We start from the raw sequence: 14,707 nt of genomic DNA on the forward strand, positions 1-14,707 counted from the left end.
ATTAGTCTTTAAGACATAAACTGTCATTAACAGTCTTTTGGGCAGTCGTGGGCTGGAGGTTAGGGATCCAGCCTCGTGACCGGAAGGTCGCTGGTTCGATCCCCAGAGCCGACAGCACATGACTGAGGTGTCCTTGAGCAAGACACCTAACCCCCAACTGCTCCCTGGGCGCTGCGGATTGGGCCGCCCACCGCTCTGGGCAAGTGTGCTCACTGCCCCCTAGTGTGTGTGTGCTCACTAGAGTGTATGCGGTGTTTCACTTCACGGATGGGCTAAATGTGGAGGTGAAATTTCCCCGTTGTGGGACTAATAAGCGTCTCTTAATCTTGATGTGAAAAGGCTCTGATCTAGAGAAACTTACCAAGCTTACCAACAAACTTAGAGCTGTTCACAGTGGTGGTAATAGGAACCAGACGTCTGACGAGCATAATGCCTCTAAAAGCTCCCTCATAGAAAGTATTAACATGAAACAGACATGAAACATTCTTTTATGACAGTTTTGAGAAGCTTTTGGCCTAATTTTTCTTTAAATACAGGCAGGCTGAAGACGTACAAGCTGGGTGTTCTCCGGAAAACTACTTATTTTTATCACTGTAAGTTGACTGGTTGTGTTAGATTGTCAAATGAGAGACTGTATCTGTGCCGTACACATCATGACGCCCATGATTTTCTATCACCGGCACTGCGAAGAGACTTTATAATGACCCATCTCACATCAGACCACTCTTAATGACTCTCAACCATTACATTATGCAGGAATTTTGACATCGAGGTTGTTTAATGAGAGAAAAGGAAAGGATGCTGTTGACATGGAAACGTTCACATTATCATTAAGGGTTAATCAGCTTAAACATCCTAAATCTATTTCCTCGTCTCACAGCAGATGCGCTCTTATCTTTGCATGCAACCAGATCAGTTTTGTGTTCATCTCAGACCGAAATGATAACGTTCTAACACAATTCGGGAAAAGCCAACAAAGCTCCACTTCACAAAGCTCTGCACTCATGTACATCAAAAAGCCAAAACCTTTATCAGAACCTTTCGGGCCAGTCGGCTGCGAGGGCTTTAATTAAAAGGAAAGTTCTTGTGTAAGGCGTAGACAGGCGCCACCGTCATTATTGGCCACTTTGGGGGGAGATTAGGAGTCTCCAGACCGTCAAACACAGTTTGTGCCTTGCAGCCAGCATGAGGGCAAACAGAGACGGAGGAGCTTGCATCTCGGCATGGTGCATACCTTTCCCGCTTTGAAGCGCACTTAGCGAGGTCAGCTCCGCGCAGGGCCGGCGAGGCGGACTCGCGCTGGGCCTTCTCTGGGTTTTTAATTATCTTAACTGAGGGAGAAATGGCTTTTCTGTCCCCCCGCAGGCTTACAGGGACTGGCAGAGCTAAGACGCTTTTCCTCAGAGTGCCTTTTTAAAATGGGTTCCCTTCACTGGAATCAATGGGCCGACTGAACCGCTAGTTTCAAACAGGATTTTTTTTTTTTTTGCAAGCATTGCCTAAGCATATCACAAAAGCAGGGAGGAGGTTAAGCTGTTCTCTAATGAGGAATGCTTGGGCTTATGGAACTGGAATAGCGGAAAACTTCTGAAAGTCCCTTCAGCCTGATGATGATGCCACTGGATCCAGACGGCCCAAAGCAGGCTTGAACGAAACCCTTCTAAGTGAAAGCTTCAAATCTAAACGATGCATCTTAAATTTCTCGTTTTGATTATAAGATTATTCAACTCATTTCTAGACGTTGTACGTTATTTTATCAAGTCAAGTCAAAGTTTATTTATATAGCGCTTTTTATGACAGCCGCTGTCGCAAAGCAGCTTCACAGAACAATTCGGGTCCAAGTCCCCAGGACCGTCGTCAATGGCAACAGTGGCAAGGAAAAGCTCCCTAAGAGCGACAGGAAAAAACCTTTAAAGGAACCAAGTCTCAGAAGGGGAACTCATCCTCCTCTGGTCACCAGATATCGAACAATGACACAAGAGCAAAATGAACCGAGAATAAGGTTTTAACTTTAGCCTACGATATTATAAATACAGAAAACTGGCAAAGAGGCGCGGCAATGGTTATGATTCATAATTTGAGTCTGTTTTACTTCACTGGCATATCATTTTGCCTCTTTCCCTCTTTTCACAGCAGCTATAAAATGGAATTTCAGCTTATTTGGAAGCCCCATAGTTTTTGTGCTGTGCAATACAGTTGACAGAACACATTTCGATGACTTTTATAAAAGTGCAGTGTTATCGTGTTTTATTGCTATTTTTATTGTGTCTGTTGTAAAGGATTGTTAGATATAGTGAAAGCTGCAGTAGTGCTGTCTGTATATCTTCCCTCATTACTCACTAGCAGTTCAATGCCCATTTCACACACAGAGAGATGACCGTGTCGTGGTTAATCTGATAACAGAGTTACAGGAAAATATTAGATTTGATCATATAAATTCAAAATATTGGAGTCGATTTCCAGTCTGTGGGCAGAATCACCAGTAGGGGGCGCTGCAGAATGAAGATAAAAGGACAAGTAAAGACATTTAGAAATAGACAATCATGTCATTATTAATTTTGAATGAGAATATAAATTTAAACAAATGATTGTCTGTAGAATTATTGCGATAAACAATACTGTGATCCAAATTCCACATGTGAGCGTTACAGAACTACAGCTCGTATTTTCCGTGACAGTAATATAATCACTATACTACACTATTACCAACTTCCACTATTACTTATAATAGTTCATCATTTATAATGAGGTTTACATTCTGCATAAACAGCATTGAACACTTAACATCCAGTGGTTCTCTGTTTGTTTCATGTACTGCAGATTGTATATTCCTCATCGCTCTTTGTCAGACAGAAAATATGAATCTCTCCACGTGGCGTTAAAACTATTTACAATACAGCGCAAAAGCTTTAAGCAAGAATTTTGATTTAAAAAGCTGTTCATCTGCTCAGAAAATCACTGCTATTATAATAAATACAAATACTATTTATACAATACGTGGTGATTTGAGGTATGTCGACGGGTTTGTTTAACCATGTCCAAACCTCTCCTGGATGGATAACGTATTTGATTAATGAGGTGCCTAAGACTGTTGTGCAGTATGTGTATGTTAGTTATTTGAGATGTTATTAGCAAGGCTGGTTATAATATTCTTATAACCATCACAAAAGTTTTTTTACGTTAGTTCCGGCCACGCAAGCTGATCGCTTGAGAGGCGTTCTGACCATGCTGTTGTTTTGCCATAATGTTTTTTGCACCATCACTGAGACGCTGTTGCTAAGCAACGACTTTGACAGCTGTAGGAGACGCTCGAGCCATTTGAACGTTTTTACTTCTTACTCTGCCTCAAACAGAAAACGGACACTGTTAAGGTCACATCTGACCGACAGCCGATTTGGTCCGACTCTGAAGACGAGACGACACTAAATTCCCAAACTGTCGTCACCACTGAGCAGCTTTTCAGTCGGCAGCTGGGACAGAAGATCAGCTGAACAACCTGGAATCAGCCAGAAATGAACCCAACACCATTCACCAAACTAAACGGGCTGTAAGAAGCTTTACAGACCGGCTGGAACAAAACAACATTAATACTGATCTGGACAAACTGACCAAACTGAGCTGAACCTGATATTGGCTCAGTTTTACGGCTCAGTCTGATTTGGTCCGACTCTGAAGATCAGACACGTCTGGCGAATGGTGTTGGGTTCATTTCTGGCTGATTCCAGGTTGTTCAGCTGTTCTTCTGTCACAGCTGCCGACTGAAAAGCTGCTCAGTGGTGACGACAGTTTGGGAATTTAGTGTAAGGAGCTGGAGAACGAACTGCCAGCTGAGCAGCGAGTGGGCGGAGCTCGTTACTCTGACGTAGCAACGAGCTGCTCGTTAAGGAGCTCTAATTAGGAGGAAGGAACTGAACATTAAAACATTAAACGCCGTGTTCACGGCCAGTTTATTCATTTCTTACTGTATTTATTTAACTGCTGTATTAAAGCAGAAGAGACACTCCTTCTCATGTTCTACTGCTCAAGTATTACGTATCAATAGACTAGATTTCAGATGACTTCACTAGATAATATAGCATTTTTTTGCAGTGAAAGGAGTGAAAGCTGTGCTCTGAAGGAGTCTAGCTGAGGAAGGAGAATCTGAGTGCTGAATGTGTGCTTTGTATGTGTGTGGTGAGATGAGACAGAAGCATAATTCTGGATCACTAAGCCTCAAGGGAGAGAAACACAGAGAGAGAGAGAGAGAGAGAGAGAGAGAGAGAGAGAGAGAGAGAGAGCGCTAGGGGGCAGGCAGAGTGCCAGACACCCTAATGAACAGGATCTGTGTGTATTATCTGAGGATGAGGCTAACCTGGAGCCTGATCTCAAACATATCCCATCCATTCTCCCTCACAGACCCTCCTTGCTTGCCCTGTTCTGCCATCCAAACTGGTAGCGAGGCCATAGATTGTCTCCTGAACCTCTTCGACTTTGCCCATATGCTACAGACATCCACGCATGTGCATCACACACCGTTTCAGAGGGCAGCTGGATCACGTGAGAAAACATGCCAGCAGGCGGCTGAGTCTCCGCATCACTTTCACACTTCAGTCGAGCTCCGTGCTCCCTTCATTAAAACGCTGGTGCCGTCCTGCCCACCGTCCGCTGGTCCTAACTGGGCCTGACCTCCACTGGGCCAAAGGCGAACTCTCTCTCGGGCCAGAAAAAGACCAAAATAACATGCCCTTATTGTCACACTCCACATGACAAAGAACGTTGTGAAAACACGTCATGTGCCGACTGAGGTACAGGTCTTAATGAGTTTCGCCTCATGGAAATAGCTTAGAATAGTAAGGGTGCACAGATGATGAAGCAGACTGGCCACTTTTGAAAGCAAAGACAATAACAGTTTTAGCTAGAACCCAGAATTCAAACGCAGTACATGGGCGCAAGATATAATCACTTGAGTCACCTTATAGCAATCCAATATCTTCAGATGACAAGCACCTGACTGATTCTCTGACTCCCATTTAGCAGGTTAAGAAGTCTCCACAAGGGGGTGCAATTAGCAGTTAAATAGCTTTTGATGTAATAATAGCAGTGCTTTGCATGAGCGATGCTGTGTGTCTCTGTTTGTTTGATACTACAAAAAGCCTCTTGTATTAAGCGTTTCAGGATCTCACCTGGACATACCTTGGCCAGGATTTAACACTGCTAACATCGAGTGGCTCTCTGTGTTTACGGTAAACAAAAATATTGCTAAAATTGTGTGCTGGCCCTTTATCTGGTCAAAGTATTCCATTTTACTCTGTACCAGAAAGCAGACCTCATGTACTGCAGACTGTATATTCCTCATCATTCATTGCCAGACAGAAAATCTGCTCATGTGGAAGAAAGAAATAAAGAAATAAAGAAAAAAGAAATAAAAAATCCAATCACAATGCATCCTGGGTGTGTACATCTAGCTTTTCACAGGTCACATGTGAAATTCCACTGTGATCCCATCACCAAAAATGAATGCTGATGCAGGCTGTAAGCAGTGTTTCCAAATACCCCATCATGCCGTGACTTCTAGGGATGCACTGATCCGACACTGAACTCGGGATGTCGGCCGATATCAAGTGCTGTTACAACGCAGGTCTATTTGTCCCATTATTCAGATCTTCCCTCTGAAATGAGACCCTCTAATAAAAGAGCATCACTTCATTAACAGCTACCAGCGCCGCTCTGTAGGCGACCCTGCCCGTCTGCAGGGACAGCAGAGGAGGGGAAAGTTCAGCTCCTCACTGCTGGGCTTTAGTTATATTTAGGGATCATACGCCTTCAAAGAGGGGGGCAATTATTTATTATCACCCCCCGCAATTTCTGCTGTATCTAGTATCGTAATCGATGGCATCGACAACAGAATGGCATCGACAGTGACAGCTGGCAGAAATGCCTCTGGATGACATTTCCACTGGCGAAGTTTAATCGTCTTGCTGGTCTCCCGCTCTGGCAATGTCACGCCAAGATAACGCTCATCCCTCCTGGGTGAAGTAAAGGAACAAGCTCTCTCCTTCACTCATCATTCCAGACAAGAACAGCGATGCAAACGCAGCCGCGATAGCCCGATCGGCTTATCTGCTGGAGTGATGAATGGAGTTTGATGTTAAATGTGGATGAGTGCCTTTTCGTGCTGAAACTGGGCCCAGTCAGGTGGTCGCCCTGCTAGGAGTAATTGGCAAGCAGAGAGAGCCATAAGAGTAGCAGCATGGTGCCCTTACTAACAGCCTGCCAATCACACTTAATTGACAGGCAACATGACAGAGGAGGGGAACGTGGGACAAAGGATTGCGGCCTGGTCTCGTCAGCTTATTTCTTTTCTTCCCTTTTCTTTGTACCAAGGTAGAAAAAAAAGGGTCGTGAAATGGGCCAGCATCGCCGGCCCACCGGACAGATAAACAGAGACCATTTACTGTTACAGAACACACAGAGAGCTTTTAGTCCCCCCTCACACAGGCTGCATGATCAAAGCCGAGCGCATCCGCAGACACAATAGGGAAACTGCGGCGTCATCTACAGCTAATGCAGAGGAACAGCTACAGAGGCAATTACGAGTGAAGAAGCACACAGAGCGGGTTCTCATTAGCCGTACTTAAGCAGACGCGCACACACAAACTCCTGCTGGTTCCCTTTCAAGACTGCCAAAGAGCATCTAATGCGGAACCGACTCTGGAGTTCGTCCCCGTCACTGTGCTTTGAGATTCTGAGCGTTCTTCCTCGCTGACAAACAGCACGTAAGATGACTAACAGCAGCAGGGCAGGCTCCATGTACAGCACGGTGACCGAGCGTGTTTATGTGTACGTTATGGATGACCGTAATTGCACGAGTGAGTAAACACTACCGGCCCACTGCTGGCTCACAATTACAACCCCCTGCCGATCCACAGCATCAGACCTCCACAAAATCAAGACACAATGCAACTGCGATTGTGATCTGAATGTTAACGCAGTTAAACTTCTCACACCGCAAAAAATAATATCTTGTCAAATAAAATTCTCCTAAATCTAATCATAAGGAGGAATATTCCTCCTGTCAGGATTGTTGTAAGCTTATTTCAAGAGGTTAGGGAACCAGCCTTGTGACCGGATGGTCACCGGTTTGATCCCCTGAGCGGACAGTAAGTGACTGAGGTGTCCTTGAGCAAGACACCTAACCCCCAACTGCTCCCCGGTCGCCGTGGATAGGGCTGCCCACCGCTCACTGTCCCCTAGTGTGTGTGTGTTCACTAGTGTGTATGTGGCGTTTCACTTCACAGATGGGTTAAATGCGGAGGTGAAATTTCCCCGTTGTGGGACTAATAAGGGTCACTTAATCTTAACTTCTCACTACATTGGCAGACAATTGTACTTGTTTTGAGAAACATGCCTGAAACCAGCTAAATTATCTACCAGTATAGTGAGACAATTTTATAAAAACATAAAAGAAATAAAAACTATGACATAAATCGACTAGAATTACGATCATTTCACTTGACAAGATACTGTCTTTACCAAACAAGATACCAGCCAATCCATTTTTCCAAGCTCAAGGCGAAAGGGTCAGGGTAGTGTGCCAGCCTGCCTGCTCACAAGCTCAGCTTTTTTTTTTTGGTTAAATTTTCCATCTTAAAACTTGTTATAACTTGAAGATATAGTTAAAATTGCAGCTCCTGCGATGTGAAAACTGCACTCTTTCAAATTGCAATTTCGATAAAAGATTAATTATTAGTATTATTATTACCACACACGGGGAATCAACATGACAATATTTTACGGTTGTCGTGGTGACTTTTGGCTAAGTGCAGCAGGCAAAAGTGGCCCAAATCTGATTTTCTCACCAAATCCATTGGCTGTGTTTTAAATGTGAACTGCATGTGACCTCAGTCCTAACAGATCAGCTTCTGAGCTGATCCGCACGCACAGAGTGGCACACCCAGAGGTAAACAACCATGACTGCCAACGGGCATCAGTCACTCCCGGAGATTTTAGTCTCACAGGAGCCACCAAAAAGTTCCAATGGTTGCCGCTAAGCTCATCACCCAGAATGTGAAAGGGCGTGGTCACTTCTTTGGTTTGTGTTGGTTTTTTTCAACTTTGCTTTGACACTGCAGCCTCGTTCTCTGGCCGCATTCGGCCCTTTCTCTCTAAACCTCCAGAGCGGCTCCGGTAAGTGCCTTCTAATATTTTGGTACATAAACATCAGCCTAAATGTTTACGAGTCCCAGCAGCGCGAAATCATGGCGAACGTGGAGCTGGACTGATGTAAATGTGAACGAATTCCGATCTGGCTGTTCAGACTGAGTCACCGCTGCGTATCAGACACGTGTCGGATTTCAGTACCACATACGAAAGCGTCTCAAATCGGAATGGAAAATGTCAGATTGTGTGTTTTTCTGTTCACACCGACACACAGACACACACCTGGGACACATTTGGGCCACTTTTACCTGCAGTGTGAGCGCAGCCTTTGTTACAGTGATACACAGTTGGCTTTTCTATGTTGTGGACATCCTCAGTAATTAAAGAACGCTGACCAAACATCTCTCATTACACAGAGAGCGTAATTCACTAGCAGTTTTTAAATGTGACACTATTTGTGTGTTTTGTGTCAAAACATTGTTATATCACCCACTTCTACCACACAGTACTGACTACAGATGGCATAATCACATCGTCGGGTATCGGCAGTGAGCTGGCATCAGCAGACGGTGCGGGATGGGAAAAAAGAATCTGATCCAATTTGAAACACTTTCTTTTACGAGCCTATATTATTATATATTAATATGGTAAGTGTCCATACACTCCAAAGTATTAAACAACAACATCTTCACTGTAACTTCACACATTTAAGCAGAAAACTATATCAGAAACACTCCCAAGTACGATGCAAGTTTTACAGCATAAAATATAGACCGGCACATACTATGTAAGACTCCTTGCACCTGTGCATAATCTTTTAACACAGTACAACTAGCCAGTACTCTTTACCCTTAATAATTACACAGTACTGTAATCCACATATTTTCCCAGTTAGGTTATGTATGTTGTTGAGTGGGTGACACCGCTGACATCCACACAGCAGACTGGGGCTCGAATCGAAGACAGAGCGCAATAAGAGTCCTTGAACAAGACCCCTAAAGCTACATTTGCCTTATAACTAACTTACTCTGGAAAAAAGCATATTAATGTTACTAGCTGTGTATTTTGTCCTGTGAGGTCGTGATGTGAAGGGCTTCAACTGAAAACAGCTCATTTTAAAGCTTCCTACTTTTTAACCTCTTATTCTCCAAGGGTGTATTTTGGTTTGTCCATCTGAATTTTCGTGACCAAATTATACGGCAGATTATTCAGTAACTGCATGAAATAAATGTAAATTTTATTTTATTTCTTTTTTTTGTAAAAGCTGCTCAGATGATCAGAACGTGTGTTTTATGATCTCCACATATCACTACATGCTCACAATTTACTGCTGAAGGCCAAAAATCTGCGCCGCTCTTTGTGTTGTTCTCTAAAAGTGATGTTTCCAGAGCAGATCACTGAAGAGACGCCGTCTGTTTATAGTTTAGAGCCCAGATTTGGGGAAAAACGGCTCGACTTTCAGTAGAAAAACAAACTGAGTTCAGCTTCTTTTATTATAAGGGTTTAAAATGACATCACCGTCTATTAGACTGGAGAGAAGAGCTACAGCCTCACACGACGCCCAGCTTCTGAATGGAGCTTATGGAGTATGAACGTTATGGAGAACATGACCGAGTGTGGTTTGGACCCACCGGTGGTCTCACGGAGTTTAAAAGGCTAAAGCAAAAATACTGGACTGGTATCAGATGATTTTGACACTGGTATCAATATCAGGAGAGAAATAGTGGCGTCTCTAGTCCTGACATTTCTGTAATAAAACTGGAAGCACATGGTCTGGAGGAAAAAGCCGAATGTCCAAAACACATTTTAAGGCAAGAAATGCACCATCTCGGAGATCAAGGGTGATCCTAGTCTAGTTTTACTGTCACCAACACCTCTGATCTTTCAGTCCGGAGCAGTTCAGCCATTCCCGATCAAATGTGGAAATGCAAAAGCAGCAGTGCGACAGACATACAGCAGAAACGAAAAGGGCAAAAAATGTAAAATTTAAATTTGAGATGTTCGGGAAAACACCACGGGAAAGAAAAGGCACACGGTGGAAACAGAAGAATCTGATCTACCATAGAAAGCAAAAGAAAACACTGTCCAAAAGTTTGGAATCGACCCTTTGAAGAAAACAGAACCACAACTGGAAATGACTCAAAAGCTGTAGAGCATTAAGAATGAAGTTTGACATTTCGGTCAGCTTCGTTTTCCAAAAGCTGAGATCAAATCTCGAAGAAGAAAACCTGACAGAAATGACGGTTAACAGGGCATCAAAATAATAAAAATATAGCTTATAATATTAAGTTCCTCTTGTGTTAATAAAACCCAATAATATGATAAAAGATTCAAAGGTTCTGACTGGGAAAGCAAGACTGATGATGTTCACCACATTCGCAGAGGCTCAGAGGGGATCGGCTTTTTCTCACACAAACTTCCAGCATCACTGTAAAGCCAGAGTTCACCGATTCAGTGAAAGACCCCAATATGCCTTCAACACCCACATGAGCAGCGCAGAGCAACAGCACAGCTTCACTACCAGCCCTCCTGAGCCAACAGACGATGCGTCCGTACCAAGAAATGAGAGATAAAGGAAAGATTTGACATCTGTTAGTGTAAAATTACCATCAGCTGGCAAAAAGAGCTGCAAACCAGCCTCTGTTTCAAAGACATTTCTCTCACAGATTGCCTCCGAAGGCTGAAGGCTGTCCGTACCAATCCCTCTACGATCCCCAGACTTTTCAGAAAAACAACACTACGCTGTGTTAGAACTCGAAGAACGAGACTGCGAAGTCCGAACAAAGACGGAGCAAAGTAAGACGAGAGACGGTTACCTGACACACTTCATACAGGAGTTTGTACTGCTCTGCTGGCTTCTGTAAAGTACAGAGGCTGCATCCCATGGTGGAGAGATCAGACCATCCAGTCTTTCTTCTGGAAGAGAGCAAGAACTCTGTATGCTCTCTCCCTCCCTTCCTCTCTCTCTCTCTCTCTCTCTCTCTCTCCCACTTGAATAAACAGATTTAGCTGAGATGGTTTAACACACTCAGTACGCTGAGTTCTGTCTGTGAACACATTTAAGCATGCAAGTGTGGTCCTTCCCCCCCTCTCTATCTCTCTCTCTCTCTTTCTTTCTCTCCACCTCTTTTTGCCTTTTTCCCTCCCCCTCTCTCTCTTTCTCCTCTCTGAATCCACTGAACACTGAACAACCTCCTCATATCAGCGACACGCTTCTGCTTATATACACCCACTAATGAATATTAAACACCAACTCGTTGAATATTTATGAGGAGGCGGTTCCAATGCCGCCAGAGTGAGTAAAGGGGGAGTATTGTTGTTGAGGAATTGACTCATTTACCCTTTAAGGCCAATTCAAAAAGTGGCTATTTCTGCACTCAGCTTTGTGACTGACGTGATTTCTGAAAGCTGTTCTCGCATTTATTTGATATGTAAAGAACGTGTGATCAAAAATGTGCTGATTTCTATTTAGCTTTGTCACAAACGGCCATTCTTGAACAAGAAAATACCTAAAAAAGGAATTTAAGCCACACATCAGCCGCACTGTATTGATTCCATTACCACACATAACCTAAAAACATGGAGCAAGAGACAAAATCAAAGCCTCATGCATCCTTTATACCAGGGCTCGCAAGCCAAATGTTAAGAAGAGCCACTTTATCCTTTCAGTGAAAATCAAACCACCTTATTTTATGAACATTTAATGAACATTTCACCATCTTGGCTGTAAATATGTCTGAGTATGTGCTAGTACAGGGTAACAAATATAATATAAACAAAGATGCAGACTTACTTTACTCTGCTTTAAGCTTTAGCTCAGCTATAGGGGCTTTTCTCGCATCTCTGGCAGGAAACTTTCCCAAAACTGGAATAGTTTCTCGTAAAATGCCTCTCAACACTGGATTTTTTAACAAGGCTGAAGTCGCTTCTCACACCTTCTGAAAGTATCTCGTTTCAGATTAATCATCAGGAAACCAGCTGGAGTGATTATAGATGCAAACAATTCAATCTGATGTTCGTCTTAAATCTCTCTCTTTACCGCTTCGTTATCTACTAGCTGGGCGAGACTGTTGTCTGTGTTGCTATGGTGACCAGCCGTCTGAGCTGATCTTCAGGGTTAAAGGGTGAATCAGCAGTTCTACATTAACTCCAGCGTTTAAGACCATAACTGTGTTGAACGATCAGCAGAGCTTTATTTTACTGTAAAGGAGGATCATTTTATGTTTACGTAAAAATCTAACTCTGCCGTGGAGCCACAACAGGACAGTACAAGAGACGCGTGTTGCTGACCCCTGTCCTATACAGCGATAAGCCACATGGTAGCACCAAGTAGAAAGCTAAAAGAGTGATTTACTGTTGCCAAGGGGGGCATGCACGCGGTGAAACTCCTCTTCTAGCACATTTAAACAAGTCGTTTTCTTTCCTCGTGTTCATGTTGTTAATCATTTCTCCCAAAATGCTGCCACTGCCTAGCCACTGAGAATAAATCTGTCCAATGCGGTCAGATAATTATGAAAATCTTAAGTTTACAGCCGAGTCCTTCACATTATTACAGCTCCACACAATAGAGACGAATCCATTTAAGAGTCAAACATAATTTACAATCTCGAGAAGCAATAAAAAAGGAAAACTTTGGGGCAAATTGTTCTACAAGTCAAACAAAAGAGGCAAGAGGGACGACTTGTGGGGAGCTCAAGTCAGTCCTTATTTCTGTGACCTTTGATATATTCTCACACAAAAGAAGAACGGGACAATTCCTCTCCCACCACTTACTCCCGCTAATGGCTTGGCTCACAGCCAAACAAACAAATTGACAGAGTGAACGTCTCTCTTTGCCTCGTACCCGAGGCATGCAGCGCCTCGCCAAACGGGCCAGCTAATGTAAAACGACGTGGCATTCTCAGTTGCCCCCGCTGTTTCGGCGTTCACCCTCCACGACACCACGCTTGACAAAAGAGCAGTGTAGACCCCACATGCCCCTGGCACTGCACCGTGGTGCCACTCAGCCAACCATACCTAAACTCCAATTAGTGGGCCATGGTACCCGGTCAGATGGGCTTACTTACTGCACATGGGATGAAACCACAGCGCACTTAGACTTGAACACAACAAATAAGCATTTTCAGCAGCTGCCCTTTACCCTGGTGATGAATGGACCAGTTGAAATGCTCCAAAATTGCTCAGAATAAAATCTCTTTATATTAAGTTGCATTAAAAGTAAAGAATGTTTTTGCTTCTCCTGTAAAGTTACTGACTTGGACATATTTGTTTGGACAGTGGACAGTGATGAAATTCTGGTGTTTTTTCCTGCTATAACACAAAGGAGCTGATGAATGTGGCTGGTATAGTGTAGTGGGTAACACTGCTTTCTATGCTGTAGGCTGGGGTTCAATCACCCTACACTATCACAATAAGAGTCCTTGGGCAAGACTCCTAACACCGCCTTCGCCTCTGGATAAGAGTGTCAGCCAGATGCCATAAATGTAAAGGAATTATCTAATTTGCAAGTCTTTCCTGGATTCTCATACGTTGACCCTTACAGCTCTGCAGGAACGCTGGCAACCCTGTTATGCAGGCTTTCATCAAAATGATCACCAAAGGGAATCAATGCCCATAAAAATATTTGCTTTTAGGTGTCAAATTCTTCAGACTTTAGTTAAAATGATGACAAATCCTGGCCAACTTTTAACGGTCAAAGCCAAACTAGGTTATACTGGCTGTTTTATTTTTTATTGTTTACTTTTATGTGTACTAAAATTTAATTAGTAATTTTAACTCATACTTTTTTTTGTTTCAGTTTCAATCATTTTGTACATATTTATTACCATTTTCTTTTGTTTTCAATCCCTGTATGTTCAGTATTATCATGCATTGTCAATCTAGATGAAGTCTGAATGATTGACTGATTTGACCAACACCAAATAAAACCCACAGTCTCATGTTGTGCCTCCTAAATCTCACCTGACAGGCTCTACAATAAAATTTGACATTCCATACGCACCATTTTTCATGAGCAAATACCACAAGCGCTGCCAAATATATCAGTGCAGTGTGAATTCTTTCCTCTGCTGGATATGCAAGGATATCACTTCAGGAAATATTATTTCAGAGGGGAGCTTAAATGGCCTCCACCCTGGACAGCCCGACATCTCATTCGCTGAAAAAGCCTGGCCGGAGAGCTCACAGGAAGCCAGCCAGCGGGTGCGCAGTTCTCATTGCCTGTCTCTGTTACACAGGCTAGGACGCGGGCCAGGGTGCATTACTGTGTGTTTTTGGTGTCAGAGGTGGGATTTCCTTGGGCCAGATGTTTCCAGATGATCCATATCAGGTTCAGGTTGCCCTGTCTCTGCCATTTCCCATGCATGGTGCAAATGAGAGCTCCAAAACACCAATCTGCTCATGTGCCGTCCCTCAGATCCTGAAACTCTGAGACGCTTCCCTTTATCGTCTATCTGTCACTGCTTGGCGATCCTTCACCACCGAGATCAAATGATGTTATCACAGCTTGGTGAGGCCAATGAAAGGACCTGCCACTGCTAGTATGGTGGATTTGAAAGTCAATGTCCCA

The 14,707-nt window shown here is 43.5% G+C and overlaps 1 protein-coding gene across 4 annotated transcripts in view; it reads right to left on the minus strand.

Moving 5' to 3' along the window:
• The window catches only part of pdzrn3b (PDZ domain containing RING finger 3b), a 191,738-nt gene that overhangs the window by 32,439 nt on the left and 144,592 nt on the right, over window positions 1-14,707 (minus strand). The window contains exon 1 of one of the 4 annotated variants that reach the window (XM_037535155.1): window positions 10,956-11,214. The exons of the other annotated variants lie outside the window; for them this stretch is intronic. Coding sequence (XP_037391052.1) covers window positions 10,956-11,024 — 69 coding nt within the window. The 5' untranslated portion in view covers window positions 11,025-11,214. Of the gene's footprint in view, window positions 1-10,955; window positions 11,215-14,707 lie in introns of those variants that run through there. 4 annotated transcript variants of the gene reach the window in all.

This window comes from Pygocentrus nattereri, chromosome 26 (assembly GCF_015220715.1).
Source record: "Pygocentrus nattereri isolate fPygNat1 chromosome 26, fPygNat1.pri, whole genome shotgun sequence".
Lineage (NCBI taxonomy): Eukaryota > Metazoa > Chordata > Actinopteri > Characiformes > Serrasalmidae > Pygocentrus > Pygocentrus nattereri.